Source organism: Chlamydotis macqueenii, chromosome 22 (genome assembly GCF_036417535.1).
Source record: "Chlamydotis macqueenii isolate bChlMac1 chromosome 22, bChlMac1.mat, whole genome shotgun sequence".
NCBI lineage: Eukaryota > Metazoa > Chordata > Aves > Otidiformes > Otididae > Chlamydotis > Chlamydotis macqueenii.
In genome coordinates, this window is record NC_141577.1 from 5,037,580 (window position 1) to 5,057,847 (window position 20,268).

General features: G+C 43.4%; 1 protein-coding gene across 2 annotated transcripts in view; it reads left to right on the top strand.

The window, feature by feature from the left end:
- KDM1A (lysine demethylase 1A) overlaps positions 1 to 15,262 on the top strand; it is a 40,552-nt gene extending 25,290 nt beyond the window's left edge. For both annotated transcript variants that reach the window (XM_086764837.1, XM_086764839.1), the window contains 9 exons: positions 784 to 918; positions 1,738 to 1,811; positions 2,478 to 2,589; positions 2,972 to 3,104; positions 3,879 to 4,066; positions 4,522 to 4,636; positions 8,240 to 8,367; positions 11,742 to 11,888; positions 13,005 to 15,262. In XM_086764837.1, coding sequence (XP_086620963.1) covers positions 784 to 918; positions 1,738 to 1,811; positions 2,478 to 2,589; positions 2,972 to 3,104; positions 3,879 to 4,066; positions 4,522 to 4,636; positions 8,240 to 8,367; positions 11,742 to 11,888; positions 13,005 to 13,190 — 1,218 coding nt within the window. In that variant the 3' untranslated portion in view covers positions 13,191 to 15,262. The remainder of the gene's footprint in view (positions 1 to 783; positions 919 to 1,737; positions 1,812 to 2,477; positions 2,590 to 2,971; positions 3,105 to 3,878; positions 4,067 to 4,521; positions 4,637 to 8,239; positions 8,368 to 11,741; positions 11,889 to 13,004) is intronic.
- The last annotated feature ends 5,006 nt before the right edge of the window (positions 15,263 to 20,268 follow it).

A 20,268-nucleotide genomic window follows, 5' to 3' on the forward strand; every position in this document is an offset into this window, starting at 1 on the left:
GGAACCTCCTGGATTGCCTGTGCCCTGCCGTGTTGTCCCTCCAACAGATGTTGGGGTGGTTGAAGTCCCCCATCAGCACCAGGGTTTGTGACTGCGACACTGCTCCTGTCTGCCTGTAGCTGGCCTCGTCTGCTTGGTCCTCCTGGCCAGATGGCCTGTAGCACACCCTCCCCGTAACAGGGTAACTTCCAAGGAGAAATATCAGGAAGTTGCCATTAATGCCGGTCTTAAACGTATCTGTTCATTTAAGGCCTAGCTAGAAGCACTGTTATGATAGAGGAGTCTCTGCTTTTGAGGAGGAGGCCGTAAGTGAGTAGGCAGAAGACTGTAAAATGTAAATATGGTAGAAGAGAGGACAGGCACGATAAACAGTGTTGTGTCATAGCTTCCTTTAGAGATGTTGATAATGACCAGGCTTTGGAGGGTTATTTTAAAGTGTTTGCTTTCTTTACTGGAAAGCTGATTTATCGTATAGAAACAGTATTTTAGGCCTACTTACGATGGTTTTCGTTGTGGTAGATGACATCTTTGCTTCTCTATGGAAGTTTCTCAAAAATATCTGAGGATAGGTCTCGTATCCTAGGTTATTTGCAATGTATTTTGTAAGAAATCAATGATGTTAGGTTTAAGCCATGTTGTTTTGGAGTTGGTGGTATTTGTTGTGGTTTCTTGAATGTAGAATCTGCCAAAACCAGGAAATCTCGTTGGTATAACAGCATAGTTTGAGATGAATATCCATTTTGCACAGTAACTTTCTCTCTTTTCCTACTCCACCTGAAAAAGATGGTGAATTTAAAAGAGAAGATTAAAGAACTTCATCAACAGTATAAGGAAGCATCAGAAGTGAAGCCACCTCGGGATATTACAGCCGAGTTCCTTGTGAAAAGCAAACACAGAGATCTGACTGCGCTGTGCAAGGTAAGGATGACATACGTACAGGACGTAAGCCAGTGGTTTCCGAGGACTTCAGCAGCCAGATCAAATTACGCAATATATATGTTTCCACATCTCTTGCTCGGATCAAACACTCTCAAGAGAAGGTGATTGATGATGACTCTGGGTTGTAATACTGATTACAGGGCTGCCTTAAGTACCTTTAGGGACTCATCTTTCATGGCTCATGATGGAGACTGTTAACATGTTGAAGGCTTAATTTTAGGTGACAGTCTGTGTTGTCTCATGTCAGCATTTAATATTCTAAAGGCTAAATTTTGAGTTAGACTTGGTCTTTAGGAGTGCTGGGTCTAGAAATAAAACCTGTATTTGAAGAGAGATGTTCTTTCTCCAAGATAAACAAAAGACAGTTTCCTGAATAAAAAACTCCTTTCTATCCAAAGATTGTCATTTACAGAGCTCTGTCTAGACAAGCAGAGTTAGTCCGTCCTCCCATGTATATCTTGATGTAGAAATATGCCTTAAAAAGGAAACCTTAAAAACACGAGGACTGTAATGGATGGACCTTCATATTCTTAAGGTCTGAGTGTTTAAATTCCTGAAACGTTAGCATAGCGATCTTTTCTGCAGTGTGGCATAGGCTTCTGTATATTCAAAACACCAGAAAGGCAAAATATGCTGGACTAAATGTTGAAAAAAAAATAATAATTTTATTTAGATTCCACTAAAACCATGGCTCTTACACTAATTTCTCTTGAGATTAGGTCTAGTCTGGTGCTACGTGATTTCTTTGCGTCCTTTTACATGTGAATTGATTTTAATGTTAGGTTTTAATCTTATTAGGAGTACGATGAATTGGCAGAAACACAAGGAAAGCTGGAAGAGAAGTTACAAGAACTTGAAGCCAATCCACCAAGGTAAAGATACAAATGATAAAAATAAATACTCAGGAAAGCAGTTTCTTTATTACTTTTCACTCAGTTTCAAAAGTACTGTAGTATGCTTTCTTTTAATTGTGGTAACTCAAGGTGTTAGGAAGGTACAAATGTGAAGTTTGACCTCCCTCAACTTCAGAGGGAGGTCTTCCTTATTTTTAGAGGTGACTTGGACAAAAAAGGTGGTTTTAGCCAGGGTGCATTTCAGTGGAAATCTTTACTGTAACCATTGCCTGATCTCTGGAAGCCTTTGAGATTTGAAATCCCCAACAATAATGATAGCATAACAATCCTGCTTATTTTTGTGGAATTATTTTGTGCTCTGTGTGATTATACTAAGTTTTTAGATGTTGTTTATACATGCTACTTGAGACATTATTTATATAATTTTCTTTATTTCTGAAGTTAAGTTTCTAGCTTCACTTAGAATATTTTACATGAGCTCTATTCTGAAAATGTGAATTTGCTGGTTTTTGATACTGAGCTTTCATGAAGGAGGTCCAACTTGCTTGTGTTCTTTCTTACATTTTTTTCTTTCTCCACTAAGGAGGGACTTGAAGATTATGAATAAATTTTCAAAAGCAATGCATTTGAAACATCTTACTACAGCAAACTAAATGTCTTTGTATTATGTTTGGTTTTTTCTAGTGATGTTTATCTGTCATCAAGAGACAGGCAAATACTCGACTGGCATTTTGCAAACCTAGAATTTGCTAATGCTACACCCCTATCTACGCTTTCACTGAAGCACTGGGACCAGGTAGCTAATTAGTGCATTAATTCAGCAATACACTAAAAGCTTAAGCTGTATGTATTTCATTCTCATGGAAGCTTCTCTGTGTTAACAGTTTTTAAACTCTTAAGTGCTATCTGTTTTTATGCAGGTACTGAGCTCTTACATGATGATTATTTGCTGATGAAATTCCAGACAGTGCCAAAACAGTCTCTAATAAAACTGTCTAGAGAAAGTTCCTATACTTATCACTTGGCTAATAAACAGAAAGTATTTCAAATTTATTCAACTGACTCTTTGAAAAATTTTTTTAAAAAATTTTGCCAGAGTTTAGAGCTGCTGATTTATTTTCTATTGAATTCATGTGATTTCATTATAAATGCCTACTTTTTATGCATCTTCTTTTTAGGATGATGACTTTGAATTCACAGGCAGTCACTTGACTGTGAGGAATGGATATTCCTGTGTGCCCGTAGCCTTGGCAGAAGGGCTGGATATTAAATTAAACACGGCAGTTCGACAGGTTCGCTATACAGCATCAGGTAAGTGAAAGCACCTCCGGAAGGCTGCTGTGAGGGAGCATGAGCATGGAAACTAGCTTACAGTGCTTCTGGAAGCAGATGTGAAGATTGAGCTTGTAAAAACTCTCCCACTGTACGTTTTGGGTTAGATAAATAGCCACATTTCTTACTGTGATTAATGATGTAGAAAGCTGTTAGAGATTTATTAATCTTTAATTTTTTTTATTATTATTATTTCTGTGGCTGGTTTGACACTGTCCTCAGTTGTGTTCACTGATTCACAAGTTCACTTCATTCTCCCATTTCTTTACTTCATTGACTGAAGCGTTTGGAGTAAGAGATCTTGGACTGCTTAAGACTTGGTGCCACAGGATCTGGTGTTACAAGTGTAAATGACTGTAGTATGGTCTCCGACAAATGGAAGGAATATAACCTTTTGTTGTCATTCAAACTGTTGGGCTTGGGAAACTGTCAGCTGTGAGAGTAGCTCAATGAGAGGCTGACTCTCCACTTGCTATGTATTTACGCATATATTTAAGTGTAATTTCCTGGCCTTGATAAACCTTGTCCCAGTATGGCCATTTTCAGATGCTGTGTAAATTACACTTTCTGGGATTGAGCTATGTGACCAGTAACATTCACTTGCCTACAAGTTAAGTAATTGTTAGTGTAAAGCTGTCTTCAGAAAAAAGTATTTTCTGATATAGATATGTTTTTATGGTAATTTATTTAATTTTTAATCCAATGCACTTCCCTCCTGGCCTAATAAATGACTTTTTTCTCTCCCCTTTCCAGGCTGTGAAGTGATAGCGGTAAACACGCGATCTACTAGCCAGACTTTCATTTACAAATGCGATGCTGTGCTGTGTACTCTTCCCTTGGGAGTATTGAAACAGCAGCCTCCAGCGGTACAGTTTGTGCCACCTCTTCCTGAGTGGAAAACTTCTGCAGTGCAGCGGATGGGATTTGGCAACCTTAACAAGGTGACTTAATCACTGAGGGAGCTGCAGCAGACCTGGAGTTGCGATGGGTAGAATCTGAAACACGCATGGAATGTGGATGAGAGGAAGAACGTGTTTTCCACTGCTATCTTGCTAGAAGCTGATAATTTATCTGAAGAACTTTTAAGGACCTCTTCTCTTTCCCACACAACTTTTAAATAGTTAAATTTTGGAAGTAGATTGACTCAATATGTCTGCTGTAGCTTGTTAACCAGCAAATTTGTAAACTATGAGAGCGTACTAGCCTACGGAAGGCAGTATAGGTACACACCTTTATGTATTGCTTATATGCAGTATATATTCATCAGATTTTCCTTTCTTGACCTTGCCAGTGATAAACATCCATCAGTAATTGTCTTTGGTGGCTTGTGGTTTTTTTTTTGGTTTTTTTTTTTTTCTGTATGCGCTTCCTAACTCTTGATTCTTTTTATTTCTAGGTTGTGTTGTGTTTTGATCGTGTCTTCTGGGATCCAAGTGTCAATTTGTTTGGTCATGTTGGTAGCACTACTGCAAGCAGAGGAGAACTTTTCCTGTTTTGGAACCTGTACAAAGGTAGCTGTGGTGCCTGTCTGTGTGTGTTGGTGTCTTATGTGTGTAGTTTCAGACCTAGAAAAGAGCACTTTTTAAGATGCTGTTAGCATTCACGTAAGGATGTGATAAGAAGGTAGTATTTGTAGGAAGTAGAGAGCACCACTGACTTGCAAACAATTCTGTAGTAAATTAGGGCAAAACATGGACAAATGTGAGTTTCCTAATACTGAATTCCAGGCTGTGTCAGTTAAATTGCATTGCTGCCCATCTACTCTAACGCTTGTGGTTTTATAGGCTACTTTATTGTCTTGCAGCTTGTTGAAGTTGTCCTGTGACTTACTCAGCGTTATCTTGATTGCTTCTATTGAGCATCTATTTAGTTACCACTGGTATTTTGATAAGACTTGACTGGAGAAATACAAGTAAGGAGCCGTGCACGACAACGCTGTTTGTATATCTGCTTTTGTGGCTTTAAGATGGCTCTATTCCATCCTTAACAAGTAGCTTGGGAGTTCTGGTTTAGATGGAAAGACCGTCTTACATACAAAGGTTTTGCTGCTAGAGGCAAAACCTTCCTTCTCATGAAAATAGGCAGAGCACATAAAAATAAAATAGAAATGCAATAAAATCATAGAATCTTATAATAGTTAGGGTTGGAAGGGACCTTTTAGAAGTCATCTAGTCCAACCCCCCTGCAAGGAGCAGGGACAAATCCTGTGCTAAAGCATAAGTCAGATGGCAGAAATAAAAAAAAATCAGTTACTATTTCTCATTAATAGTTAAGTATAAGTTAACGTGATTACACTGTGAAGTATTAAAGTAGACCTGACTGAAATTGCGAAGATTTTATTTCTTTCTGTCATATGCTGTATTTCTGTAGTCATATCATTTTGAGCAGAGACTATTTAAACTGAAAAACCTGGAGAGCAATTATTAATCCAGAAACTCAGAATGAGCCAACACTATGGACTTGCAGCCCAGAAGGCCAACTACATTCTGGACTGCAATGCGATAGCAGGTCGAGGGAGGGGATTCTGCCCCTCTGCGCTGCCCTGGTGAGACCCCCCCTGCAGCGCTGCGTCCAGCTCTGGAGCCCCCAGCATCAGAAGGACGTGGAGCTGTTGGAGAGGGTCCAGAGGAGGCCACGCAGATGCTGAGAGGGCTGGAGCAGCTCTGCTGTGAGGCCAGGCTGAGAGAGCTGGGGCTGTTCAGCCTGGAGAAGAGGAGGCTCTGGGGAGACCTTAGAGCGGCCTCCCAGTGCCTAAAGGGGGCTGATAAGAGAGAGGGAGAGAAAAGTTTTACCAGGGCCTGTTGTGAATAGGACGAGGGGTAATGGTTTTAAAATAGAAGGAGGCAGATTCAGACTGGACATTAGGAAGAAATTTTTTACACTGAGAGTGGTGGGACACTGTCCCAGGTTGCCCAGAGAGATGGTGGATGCCCCATCCCTGGAAACATTCCAGGCCAGGTTGGCCGGGGCTCTGAGCAACCTGATGTGGTTGGAGATGTCCCTGCTCCTTGCAGGAGGGTTGGACTGGGTGGGCTTTAATGGTCCCTTCCAGCCCAAACTAATCTGTGATTCTAAACAAAAAAACTAGAAGTATCGCAGCACGTGCTGTATTAGCTCTGTGGGAGTTCTTTAAGCGTCTAGTGTTGGTAGAGATCAACTGGTCTCTGAGAAGTGTTTAAGGGTAGGTGGGTGAAAGGATTGAAACTCAGATGCAAAGACTGCATGTGTTTGTACTGCTGTTGGGTGACCTGTGTAGCTGAGACAGGAATCCTCCTGGTGGCTTCAGTCTAGTTCAGGTAATGACTGCTGAGAGAACGCGTAGCCTCGGACAGTGCTCCACAAAAAATTGTGGCTCCTTGAGGCACTGATGTTTACTGAGCCTTGATACCAAACAGCAAGTAGAGAACCATGGTATCGCCAGAGACCAGTGAGTAACCACAAAACTATGATAGAGAAAGGGTCTCGGCTTTTTCACCATGTCTCTAGGAAAAACAAATTTTTCTGACTGAATAACAACATTTTCAGGTCTGGATGAATGCTTACAGAACAGGGTCTTATGCCTGAAAACACAAGATTTCCATTAAAATATTTTTAGATTGTCTGAGTGCAAGTTTTAATGAAAAAAAAATGAATTAACTGCGTTTTGAGTATGTAGAAGAAAAAATGTGTTGACTGAATAATTGCTGAAAAGCTCCAGGGTCTCGTTGTGTCAAGGATGGCAAACTAGAGAACTTTGCTGCTGAAATGACAAAAAAAATATCCCAGTGCCTATGGATGATACGAAACCAGTTGATTTTGTGGTGGTGGTGGTGTTTTTTTCCTTCAATTCTTTGAAAGACTAGGCTTGATGTTTCAGAAAATGGTGTTTAACAAGAGGAGCAATCCCATATCTTTTTTTCTCTAATAAACTGCTTCAAGTTCCACAGATCCTGCATATTGAAGTGTCTTAATTGTATCTTGAGTAGTGTAATTATTTTTGTAGTAATAACAGCCTTACTAATCTAACTTCTCCAGAATATATTCCTGAATCTTCCAGCCTGTTGTATTGCAACTGAACTTCAGCCAGTTTTCTGTAAAGAGCAGTAACTTAGTCGGAATGTGTGCTAGGAGACTTCTGTATGTACCGGGATATAAGGAATTCACTAGGAATTTTGGAATCCTGTACAAATGTTAAAGCCAAATTTTTAACAAAGACTTGAGTTCCCATTCCTGTTTCAATATGCTTGACATCTGTTTCTACCTGTAGTGTTTCCTTTGCTGAATTTAGTTCATAAATATCTCCAGGAGGAGAAGGATCAACGGAGAGAGTTTTCATTAACATAGCTGTACTCAGGTCTGAGTCACTCCTTGTAAAGGCATGCTTCTTGCCATTGGGTTCTTTTGGTAGCTCTTCAATACGTACCTAAGATTTTCCTTGAATTTGACTCCCAAAAATGTATGCTTAGTCTTACTATAGCTGGTCAGAGTTACAATGACCTCATCTGTTTGTTTGTATATCCTGTAATCACATTAACGCTCTCACCACAACATCACATGGCAACTGAGTTATTGGAGATCTGTCTGTGAATTCTGCTCATAATTGCTGCTTTTCTGGATTTTGTTCCGCTCCACTGAGATTATTTACTGGGAACGTGCATTGGTAACGAAGAAATCTAGATTCTCTCTCTGAGTGAAGTACTTTGTACAAGTTACTCAACTGCTATGCTGATGTCAATCATACCTAAATTAGATTGTCTGGAAAGTGTTGAGTTCTCTTAAACGTAGCACAGATGGCTGTTAAATTCCAGTAGAAACTCCTATGTCAAACAAGTGATGCTTTCGCTAAAGAAAACTTCTCCTCTCTTCTGCATGCTGTACTTAATGATGTGTATATTTAATTTTTAGTACATCAGTTCTCTTGACAATTCTAAGTAATACCATAGCATATATGAATTAATTTTCCCTTTGGTAATTCAACACGATGATGAAAGATTCAGGACTACTTTTGTTGGGTTTGTTTAGTTTTGAACCTTATGATTTAGCTGCAGATCTATTCTTACTCGTCTAGTCAAAATGTTCTATTTCAGTAATTCAGTTGTTTTTGGTTTTTTTTTTTTCTCTCTGCTCTCCCCCAGCACCAATTTTGTTGGCCTTGGTAGCAGGAGAAGCAGCAGGAATCATGGAAAATATCAGTGATGATGTCATCGTTGGCCGGTGCCTTGCCATCCTCAAAGGCATATTTGGTAGCAGCGCTGTGCCACAGGTCAGTACAGACAGCGGCTTTGGGGAACTTCTCTGCGTTTTGGAACGTCCTGCCGTTCTCGGTAGCTCGGCTGCAGCGTGGAGCGGTTTGGTATCTGTACCGCCTTTCAGTTGGAGGGGTTTTTTGAGAGGAGAGGTTTGTGGGTTTGGGATTTTAGGAGTGTTGGGGTTTTTTGTTTTGTTTTTTTGTTGTTTTTTTTTTTTTGTGTTGGTGGCTGTGGGGGTTTTTTTGTTTTTGTTGTTTTCTTTTGGAGAAGATTGTTTTAGACCAATTAAGACTAACTTTGCCAGAGGGTGAAATACTTACGTTAATTTTCTACCTTTTACATTTCTGGGGTTACGGCAGAGCTGTCCAGGGCTAGTGACAGAACTGCTTTGATACTACCTGCCGTGTTCTGCACCGTCTCTAAAGTATAGTAAAGCTCTTCACCAGTGAACTCCACAAAGAAACTGATTTGGCTGGAAAACAACTGAAGGGGAAGAAGTAAAGGCAGTCTCGTCTGGATCAGTTCCCAGTGCAGCTAGCCAGCGGTTATTTAGGCACAATAAGTGTAAAAGGAATGGTTTGTGAAGCGGGAGTTTAGAAAATACTTAAGTATCACTCAGAAAAAAAGAAGCTTGTTTACTTAGGACATCGATTTGAAGAGTCTTGCAGCTGTTCAACCTGCAGTGTGTGGCACAGTTGAATAGTTGGCCTGTTCTCCTAACAGGCAGCGTGGAAGCAGTTCTTCCAGATGGCATTGGTTGTAAATAAATAGCTCTTTCCCCCAGGGATTTCTATGTAATAAAGTAATAGAAAAAGTACACGGTAACTTTAATATACCAGTCTTCTCTGAGCATGTGGCCAGGTGTAAATTGGACTGTTGACTTGCTTGGTGTTTCACATGAGGAATAGATTCACTTCATTGTCTGTACTGTAGGATAGTTGTAGAGCTCTTTTTGAGCACAGCTCTGTCATCCCCAGTATTTTACTGCTTTCTCTATGATAGACAAATCCTCACAGCTGACTGTAAGCATTGATTTTAAGTTAATGAGTGGATCTCATATTTCGGAAATGCTCAGTCAGTTGAAGTTTGTCTCAGACTGGGGAACGCAAGGGAGGGAAACCCTAGGCTTGCCTTTCTGATAACTCCGCAGCTCCTTCTCTGAACTTTTGGAGGACACGTTCGCTGCCTAATGAGGTCTCTCTCTGAGAGAAGCTGTCTGTAGACAGACTCGTCTGCAGTCTACTTGCTACACACTAGCAAATTGCAGAATCTTGAGAAATATGGGTTCTGCTGTAGATAAACATCAAATTATTTGTGGTTTTAAAATATTTCGGTGTGTTAACTGGTAATCCCCTGTTACAGAATAACTCCATATCTGGTCAGCGATTCAAAGCAGCAAGCAGTTCTTGGGTGTGATAACTGAGGTCTCCAAGTGCCTCTCTGTTTTAACATATTCGTAGTTCAGGTGCTTATGTACTACAAGCACTCAATAGAATGGAGAGATTTGCTGGAGGCTGTCTTCTGGAGAGCTGTTCATCAGTCTGGATAAACCGTACTCCCAGCTGTTGTACTGGATGAACAACTTGATAGAAGGTGGAGCTTCCTGTGTAAGTGCAGTTCCTTGTATCTGTCCAAAACAGGGAAGTAGAAGAGTTAAACAAAAGCAACACTTCACTGGAATGGGAGCTATCCTCCTCATTCCTGTGCTGCTGCTTGTGACTGTCTTATTTTCTCTTTCTGGTCTGATTTTCATTTCTCAAAGATAGCTATAACCCCTTTTTCAGCCTTGCTGTGCCACTAGCGTCTGCAGGCTTCATGTCCTCTGTAGAGAAGGATTCCAGTTTTGTACCACTTCCATTGTTGTACATGTTTTATCCTCTAACCACCCTTCTCCCTGTTCACAGGGAATCCTAATTACAGCATTTACATGTCAGGATGGAAATAAAAGTTGACTCTTAGCCATACACGAGTGTGTGGGCACAGAACACCACAGTTGCTGTTTGGAGTGGTGCAGTCTCAGTAGTGGGGACTGGTACTTTTGTTTTCTACTCTGCAGTTGTGTCTGGATTAGCCGTACCTTCAGAACTACCTCAGTGAAGTAACATTTCTATCGGGGTTTGTTCCCTTTTAGACTGCAGTGCTGCATGGGATTACTAGAGAGAATTAAGAAATTTATTAAATGCCTCAAAGTTTTCTCTCAGACGTATGTGCGATAACATACTGTGCCATCACAGCGGTCTCCACCAAAGAGGGAAATGTGAGATTACATTTTTTTTCTCAAGAAGCTGTCAGTATATGAGGGCTAGCTCATCACTCAGTTTCTTACCTTTTGGATAAAAAAATGCTGAACATTGAGGTGAGGAATTTTCTCAATTAAGTCATCGGACTACATTGGGAAATGTGGTCTGCAGACCTTGGAACATGGTCCCAGTCCTCTGTGGCCTTTACATAGACTCAGCAGAAGGCATCAAATACAGTCCAGGCTCAGACAGATCATCTCAGATCTGCTGGTGTGGGGCCCAGGAGACTTCACCACACGCTGTGTGGTGCCTGCTGGACTGGTTTCTGGATAATGCCCTTGCTATATAGAGCATCTTTCTCTCCCTTGTGGGAAGGTCTGTTCAAGTAGAAACAACTCCATGAAATATCTTCATGCCCAAGGAGAGGAGATGAGGTTGCTATCTTGATGTTGCATTTTTATAGAATGTGATTCCTGTTAAAACTCGTTTACGCATCGGGACAGAGTCTGGGCTATTTTAAGTTTCACACCTGTCACTTTTAAATGTTATGTCTGCAAGGTTATGAAGATGTCCCATTTTTTTCTTGACTGCTGTTATGCCTTAGAGTGATACTGGTTTGAGTCCTGGTGATGCTCTCTGTTGCATCTTTCAGTGGAATACCTTTCATCATGACCATTAATTACCTTGGCAGATCAGAGGTACCAGAGAATATAGGCGTTGGTGCAGGTGCCCTTCATGCTGGAGATGAGTTACAGACCTTATGTAGGCAAAGCTATTCAGATGAGCTGTGGCTGAAAGAGGATAACGAAAGAGGAAGCCTACATTGTCATTATGTTGATAATAGGAGAGGAAGAAGAGCAAACAGGACACAGTGTGCGTGTATAGCTGACTACAAAGTCTGAGTTCCAGTGCAGGAGCTATGTGCAGTAGGTTCTGGGAATACAGTTGAAGAATTAAGATATTACCACCAAAGAGAAGAAGTTATTTACCTCAGTATGTCTTATCATGGGATATAAACTGGGAGTTCCACCATTAACCTTAGCCTAAGGATTTAGTGTCTTTCATTCTTGCAATTTGCATCTTTTTTATTTTGCACTAAATGTAGAACTTGCGCTGTTTCAACAACTGAAGTTTGTGTCTTGTCTCAGCCCAAAGAGACTGTGGTGTCCCGTTGGCGTGCTGACCCATGGGCCCGGGGATCGTATTCCTACGTAGCAGCTGGATCTTCTGGAAATGACTATGATTTGATGGCTCAGCCAATTACTCCAGGGCCAGCCATTCCAGGTGCTCCTCAGGTGAGAGATGTCTCAATCCTTTCTAGAGAAACCTCAAAGCAGGGTGATTTTTCTAAGTAATTCACATACATATCTAACGCAACTTTTGATAACTTGCATCTTCTGAGGAGTGATGAGAACGTGTAAAATAGTTCCGTTTTCTGTCCATGAATTCTGCCTTCTCAGGTTTGGTGTCGCTTGTGTACTGGAAAAAGAGCCTTTTTATTCAGAAAGTCAATTTGGTAATATCTGAACAGAGTACTGTATTGTATGTTTATTGTGTTTCCATATTTATGTCGTCCATCACTATATTTAAGTGAGTTGTAGTGATTTGAAAAAGAGTGAAGGCCAGAGTGAGAGGAGCAGGAAGCAGGTCTCTCCTAAACTGAGAGTGAACACAATGAAGGCATAAGTCATCTCCGGTTCACTTTGCGAGGATGAAGTTTTGAAAGCAGTAGCCGTTGTGGAAGCACCAGCAGCGAAGGATGTATGGCTCTGGCTTTATTTGGGTTCTTTTTCCAGTCATACAAGTCAATAACAAACATAGCTATGGATAAAATGATTCTCTGCAGATTGTAATATATTAAAGTTTCTTTTTCTCCTTCTTTTTATCACACTGTCAATAGTTACTTAAGAGTTTAAAGATAAACTGCTAATTTAAGTGAATTGCTGAAGGCTTTGTTTGCTTACTGGTTATGTCCCAGGATCAGAAACCATCATTCTTAGACATGTTTAAGAGTTTGGCTGTAGAGTTGTAGATAAAACATTCAAATGCTTTCTCACTATGTAGCTGTGGACGTTGATCTCCTCTGCTTATCTGGTTCTAAAAGTATTGTTTTTCAAGTAGAGCTTTATTATATTTGTATCAAAGCAAAGCTATTGGCAAATAATTTGGAAATATTTCCTCATATTACAGTCATTGCAAACGTGAAACCCTTCTGTGAAATGAAAGTTGTGCATAAGATTTTCTTGGCAATTTGCAGGACAGGTTGAAGTATTTTTATTTCCTATGCATCACGTTCATGTTAGTGGAGACTGTGCTGTCATTAGAGGACTCTTAACATTCTTCTCAGAGTACCTGTTTGGAGAATCTGAAAGAACATGAACAAGCCTTAACAGTGTTCTCTGTTCCCCCAGCCTATTCCTCGCCTGTTCTTTGCGGGAGAACATACAATTCGCAACTACCCTGCAACCGTTCATGGTGCTTTACTGAGTGGACTGAGAGAAGCTGGGCGCATCGCAGACCAATTTCTTGGGGCCATGTATACTTTGCCTCGCCAGCCTACGCCCGGGGTCCCTCCACAGCAAGCTACCAGCATGTAAGAAAAGCATCTAAAGAGGAGTGACAACACCACAGTGCTGCTGTTGTGGACTCTTTGGGATGAAGATATTCAGTTAGTCTGTAACAGCGTTTGCTGCAAGGACTCGGCCATAATTCACGGTGTAATACATCGGTCAGAATGGCCTTACAAAAACTTACCTGACCTTTGGCTTAGCATCCTTTTACAAAATCTCTTACAGCTGTTTGTGTCAGTGTACAGAATACCCCCTTTACTGCCAAGCTGGTTAGAGACTTTTTTGACTCTGCAGATACTTTTGGAAAGTCAAGCTTATAGCTAGAGATTTTTAGATTTTTTTTTTTTCTTTTTTTTTTTTCTACCTATATGTGTATTTACCGTTTGGTAATTGCACAAGGGTCTTCAGAAGCTGGTTGCTACAAATAGTAGCGTAGTGTAGAATTTATGTAAACTTCTTTGTTGGGTTTTTTTTATTGTTTTGTTTTGAATAATAATATTTTTGACCAATTCTATTCTTATCTGGCATTTGAGAATTTGGTGCAACTGTTTCCCTACCTGTGACAGCAAATCACACCCCTCCAAAATGGTCCATTGGCTGCTGCACCCTATGCATCCTGTTTTAGAAAGAAAGCTAGTATTACTAAGAGGGTGCTAAGCATACTGTTTTCTTAAATAATTTCAACAACAGAAATAATCAGAATTGGATATTTGCAAGTTAAAAAGCAGAACAATTGTTCGTATTTGTTTATGTAGAAACAGTCGCCTAAACAGTAAGTTACCGAAGGAGCTCGCCCCGTGATTTGTGCGTGCTGCAGGTGGGCACTCTGTGTACCCCTGTTTCATTTCTGCCAGGTTGATGAGGTGGTGTTGCAGCTGCCATTGTTAGACTTCTGAAAATCACTTCGGTTTGGCTGCTTTTCCAAATATTTTCCTTCTTATTAATTCAGCACATACAGTCTTCCTTTCATTGCACAGAGCAGTCTTATTTAAACATTTATGTCCTTTTCCCCTGTCCTCCTTTTTCCCTGTCCTCTTTTCCCCATTTAGCATTAGACTTTTCTTATTTCTTCCAAATTTCTCGTCCTCCTATTTCTGCAGTTTGTTTTATCTCATATTTCATTTCTGTCCTATTGGAGAGGGTCCAGAGGAGACCACGCAGATGCTGAGAGGGCTGGAGCAGCTCTGCTGTGAGGCCAGGCTGAGAGAGCTGGGGCTGTTCAGCCTGGAGAAGAGGAGGCTCCGGGGAGACCTGAGAGCAGCCTCCCAGTGCCTAAAGGGGGCTGCAGGAAAGATGGGAAGGGACTTTGGACAAGAGTATGTAGTAACAGGACAAAGGATAATGGCTTAAACTGGAAGAGGGTAGGTTTATATTAGACATAAGGAAGAGATTCTTTACTGTGAGGGAGGTGAGACCGTGGCCCACCTTGCCCAGAGAAGCTGTGGATGCCCCATCTCTGAAAGCATTCAAGGCCAGGTTGGCCGGGGCTTTGAGCGACCTGGTCTGGTGGAAGGTGTCCCTGCCATGGCAGGGGGGTTGGAACTGGATGATCTTTAAGGTCCCTTCCTACCCAAACCAGTCTGTGATTATCATCTAATCATGGTCTCTGTTCACACTAGTTTTTCTACTTTTCAGTTTTTCTCTTCACTCTCTCTGACCCAGTGTCTATACGTGTGCAGTCTCGACTTCCTTCTGTCTTTGCACCTTCTGCTCTGCTAGAGGACCAGTACCTCCTTGTTCTGTGCTCATCCCTCTACAAATACATTGCCCACACTTCTCCCTGAAGAAAATATGCACAGAGACATGAGTGCAGCCCCTCCATTTTTATAGCTGTATTGTCTTTGCCCATAGACTCTCCATCTTTTAGCATTGTTGCTTCTGATTTCTTCTATCTCAGAAGCTGAAGATCATTCTTCCTCCTCTCTGTCTGTTGTCTTCTGATTGCCTTCTCATTAGGTGTTGAAGTCTGGGAGGCATTCTTTCCATAGGCAGTCCTGACAGGCTGAGAAAGGGGAGGGCTCTGATGTGCAGCAGTGATAGCCTGCGTGGAGACACAGCCTTGAGGTGTCAAGGACTGAGCCCATTTGAAGTGACTGGATTTGATGGTGGTGATGGGCACGAGCAGAGGAATGGCATGCAAGGGGGAGACAAGAAGGCCCTGTGACTTGATACAGTCTGTTCGTTGCTTTCAGAGTCTTCATTGGAAGATGAAGACCATGATCTGTGGCCTGCTGCACCCTTCCCTCTCCATTATCTCGGAGGAGTCTGGACCTATTTTTCAGCCAGTCCCTGCTAGTAAGTCCTAGTAGGCATTAGAGAGTGAACAGCTCAGAGTACTTTCAGCTCTTCAGGGGTGTTTGGGGCTCAGCAAAGACAAAGAAGTGCTGCAGCTCCTGCTGTGCTGCAGCTCCTGCCCTGCATGGTCCAGTTTCTCGTGGTCAGTGGCATTGGTTGCACCATAAGCAGTGGGAAGCAGCGGATGGTGAAAGTGGAAGGTCAAAGACTGCTCCCTTTGTTCTGGTTGTGGAACAAATGTGGAATTGCTGGAGTGGAAGGGGGGAGCTTGGGGGAAAACACTGTCACAACAAGCTTGTGGACCTGGAAGAGGTGGCTTGAGCACGTAGTGATGAGTCCACTTAGTGTTGGAGTGCAGCTCTGCCAGGCTGCGTGGTGAAACTTCCACTGTTTGTCCAGGAGCAGGAGTGGTCTCACGGTCTTTACGGCACTACCAGTATGTGATATTCCTCGAGCAGGTACTTCCCCAGCAGTTAGCAGCTCTTGCCCCACTGCTTCTGTCATTCCAGGAGTGCCTTCTGCTGTGCCGCAGACGGTGGCTCCGAGTCCAGATTGTCGGTGTGTGTGTTCAGGAGCGATTGCTCTCTGCTCCCTGTGCCTCTCTGTTAGATGGGCCTTTGGTCTGACCCATAACGGCTGGTCCTGTGCTGCCTGTGCAGTCTTCCTACCACTGGGACATACTGAGGAGGAGGTGGCATTGTCACTAAATGGGTCACCAGGCCCTTTTCATCTCAGCATCCTCACGGTGTAGCCATTCTGCCCCTTGCTGCTCTTTGCTTCCCCTGACTTCTCTGTAGGGACTGCCCGATCTGTTTCAGCAGATTGTGGGTGATGTTTGTCACATCTTTGAGGCTGCTCAGCACAGTCACAAAACCTTGTGATCGTTGGGTTGCACCTTCGGAAGCGTACCTTTCCACCTCTTCTCAGGGACTTGCCACTTCTCACTCTACTCCGTGGGCTGGTGAATTGCGTTTCTGACAAAACTGATTGGTGCCCAGTCTGGAAAGAAAAATATTCTTCCCTAGTTGGACCTCCCTTTCTGTACTGACCGCAGTAACCTACCAAGGGGTTCGGAATCCCGAGTGAATGCACGCGTTTGCTAGTCAGACTGTGAATTTTGGATGGGGTGAATCTGCAGGGAGATCTGCATTGCTCAGTTCTCCAGATGCCTGTGTTTTTGTCGGGTGCTCAGATCTGCTTTGCAATAAACTACTGTTAGCTCAGGGTTGCTGTGTTTAGTCTCTGTGTGGAACTGAGAGTATTTGCTGTGCTCTTGCCTGTAGTGGAAATCAATTGCAAAGCATTGGTTCTTCCCGTTTTGTTATCTTGGTAATGGACTGGATCATAAACCTAGAGGAAAACTTCACTGGGGTGCTTCAGTTTCTTTTTTTATTAGAGAATCATAGAATCTTTAAGGTTGAAAGACACCTCTAAGATCATCAAGTCCAACCATCAACCCAACACCACCACACCTACTAAACCGCGTCCTGCAGTGCCACATCTACACGTTCTTTGAACACCTCCAGGGGTGGTGACCCCACCACTGCCCTGGGCAGCCTGTCCCAGTGCCTGGCCACTCTGTCAGTTCAGAAGTGTTCCCAATCTAAAGTTCCCCTGATACAACTTGAGGCCGTTTCCTCTCACCCTGTCACTGGTTACTTGGGAGAAGAGACCAACACCCCCCTCCCTACAACCTCCTTTCAGGCAGCTGTAGACAGCAATGAGGTGTCCCCTCAGCCTCCTCTCCTCCACACTAAACAACCCCAGTTCCCTTGGCTGTTCCTCACAGGACTTGTTCTCCAGACCCCTCACCAGCTTTGTTGCCCTTCTCTGGATGCGCTCCAGCACCTCAACGTCCTTCTTGTGCTGAGGGGCCCAACACTGCACACAGCATTCGAGGGGCGGCCTCACCAGTGCCGAGTACGGGGGCACGGTCACTGCCCTACACCTGCTGGCCACGCTGCTCCTGACACAAGCCAGGGTGCTGTTGGTCCTTTTGGCCACCTGGACATACGAATCTTTTCATCTGACTAGACCTCCTGCTGTATTTCTAAAAAAGTTCAGCTGAGGGCTCAGTGGTCAACAACGGGCTTGGAGTTGATCTTGCAGTCTGTAAGCCACGAAGTGAGGTGGCTGAACTTTATTTGTACACTGCATATTCATTTAAAAGGTGGCGATAATTCCATGAGTTACTTTTCCCAAAAATGTTTACCAAAAAAAAAGAATTAGATGCCATGGGCTGGTTTGTTTTCAAGTTTTCTGCTTTTAACAAGGTTGGTTTTTTTTTTTTGTAATTTCCAATGTATCTAATTTTGAAGGTGCAATTTTTATTTTTATTTTTTTTTTTTTAATTTGGAAGGAATATTGAAACTTACAGGAAATGCTTAAGCCAACATTCTTCCCCAAAGCACACAGATAGTACAGAACTATTGGCCTGCTTCCAGACCGTGTGCGCTGCATCAGCTGGATAAATACCCAGAAAACCCACAAGAAGTCACCTTCACAAGGTCAGTGGAGAGAGAACACATCCCATTAATTACCTGTGCATATCAGTCATGGAATTTGTGGTACCCAAAGAACAAATTTTCTTAAAATCAGTTTTTTCCAGCCTTGCTGGTTTGTCTCCTAAGAGCTGTTGCTTCTCTCCAGAGTCTGTTGGTTTGTGTCAGCAAAGTTCCTGCAGGGCTTGTGGAGTCTGTCCATGACTTCCAGGTGCTCACAGGTATCAGGTAAACGTGGTATTTATAAATTTTCTGGAAAACATCAGTCACAGAGGATGAGAAATACAATAAAATACCCAATGCAAATATTCACATCAGAAATGCCACTCAGGCTTTACAGTCCTGCGCTTCTGCGTGTGCAGCGTCGCCTCGTTCTTGCGTATGCACACAGATATGGGGCAGAGTGGCTGACCAAACCCTCTCACACCTGGTTCTTCCCCATTTCCAGCCAACCAAAGACTGTGGTGATGTGGTACTGGGAGCCTTTGTCCTGTCCCAAGTATGCAGAGGCATTACCCGCGGTGTGCCAGAGCAGTGAGAGCAGTGCTGGGCCCCAGTCTGGGCCAGTAAGGGTGGATGTCAAATATGTTCACTGACAGCGGGCACTGGGGCTTCCTGTGGAGAAGGAAGCAGCTTGTGCTCCCAGGGTGAGTTTTGAAGAAGATAAGGGAAGTCCTGGCTGCTGAGTAAGGCAGAGTCGTGCTGGAGGGATCCGGCTGGCCCCAGGGAGGCAGTTTGGCTGTGGCGGTCCCGTTAGGGGCTGGAGGGAAATGTTTGCCTTTGTGGTGTAGGGAGGTGGTGGGGTCAGGGTGGTCTGGGAACAGGAGCCACATCTTGGCCCTGAAGTCCTAGGAGAGGCTGGGAAGTGAGCCAGCGTTCACTGATTTCCTCCTGTCCCAGCTGCATTCTTGCTTGTGCCATGACTGCTTTGGCAGGAGGATGCTCTGTGCCCTGCTCCCCACCTTGCTTTACCTGAGAAGGACTTCTGCAGCTTGACAAGCTGAGGAGAATGAATAGAGAGCTTCCCCTTCCTGTGGTGTCTAGGCCACCAAGTGATACAAAACGTGACTGCTTTATCTGGTGGTGTTTTGAAGGAAAATAGCTGTGACTGCTGTGCCTGACTTCGTGCCACCTGTGTGCTTGGACGGTGTGTGACAGAGATGATGTCTTTGGGGACTGAAGGGTCTATGTATCCTTAAACCTTGACTCCATAACCTGATGACAGCGCCACGGAATTCCAGTTCAAGTTGAATGCAGAGAACTTGAAAACAATTGTATGTGTCCATCCGGGCAATTGCCAAAAGCAAGGAAGTAAGTCTGATTTTCAGATGCCTGGATTAAAAAGCTTGTTAATGAAGGTGTTAACAAGGATAAGCAGGCCAGGAAGCTGATGGAAGGCGGGCTGCTGGTGGGAACAGCAGTAGCTGGTAACAGACAGGCAGCGTGACCTGTGCCAGTGAAAAGCCATGCGTGCTGATGGCATTCAGCGATGAGCGGGACTGGCTCCAGAGTCGGGCAGGCATTCCCCACCTGGCTACAAGGGCAGCGAGCGTTAGGACTGTTTTTCTGATTGGAAATGGCGGTAAGCAGATCCGTTTGCAAGGTCAGGAAACACAGTGAAGGGGAGCTGTCAGCTACCTCTGTAGCTTGGGCAAATACTGCTTTGGATGTGACGCCAGAGTTAAACGGAAGACACCGCTTGACCTCTGTGTGGCTGATCAGGAACCCATGGGAGGAGATGCAACGCTTGATCTGGGCATAGGCAACATCCATGATCTGGCTCAAAGTCTCACCAGTAAAAGTGATTTACAGCAGCAACCTTCTCACAGGCACAACACAAGCAGAAAGATTTGCAGCTGCAGTAATAAAAGCACACTTGTTTGTAGGCAACACAAGGACTACTTAAACCCTCCAAAGCAAGTAGGTGTGACTGATGGAAAAGAACAGAGTTAAAAAAAAAAAGGCTTCAGAAAAAGAGTGACATTTCATGGCCAAGCAGCAATGCGACGGTAGGTGGGCCATGAGGCCAGTACGCGTACCGTAACGTCCTCACAGAGAGCGGGGGGCCTGGCCTTGAATCGCAAACAACAGAGAGAACCACGCTGTGCTACGTGCTTAAGGTGCTGGCAGGGGAGAGCCGTAGAGCAGATGTGGAAGTGATGGACGGTAACACTGCACTTCCATGTTTACAGCTCGCCGCTGTCCTTAGCGAGCCCCACGCGGCAGCGTTTGGCTTGCAGCTACAGTAGTTGTTAAGAGAAGAACCACCTCTCTAACAGCGTTCCACAGCTGCCTGCGTGAACTGGCAC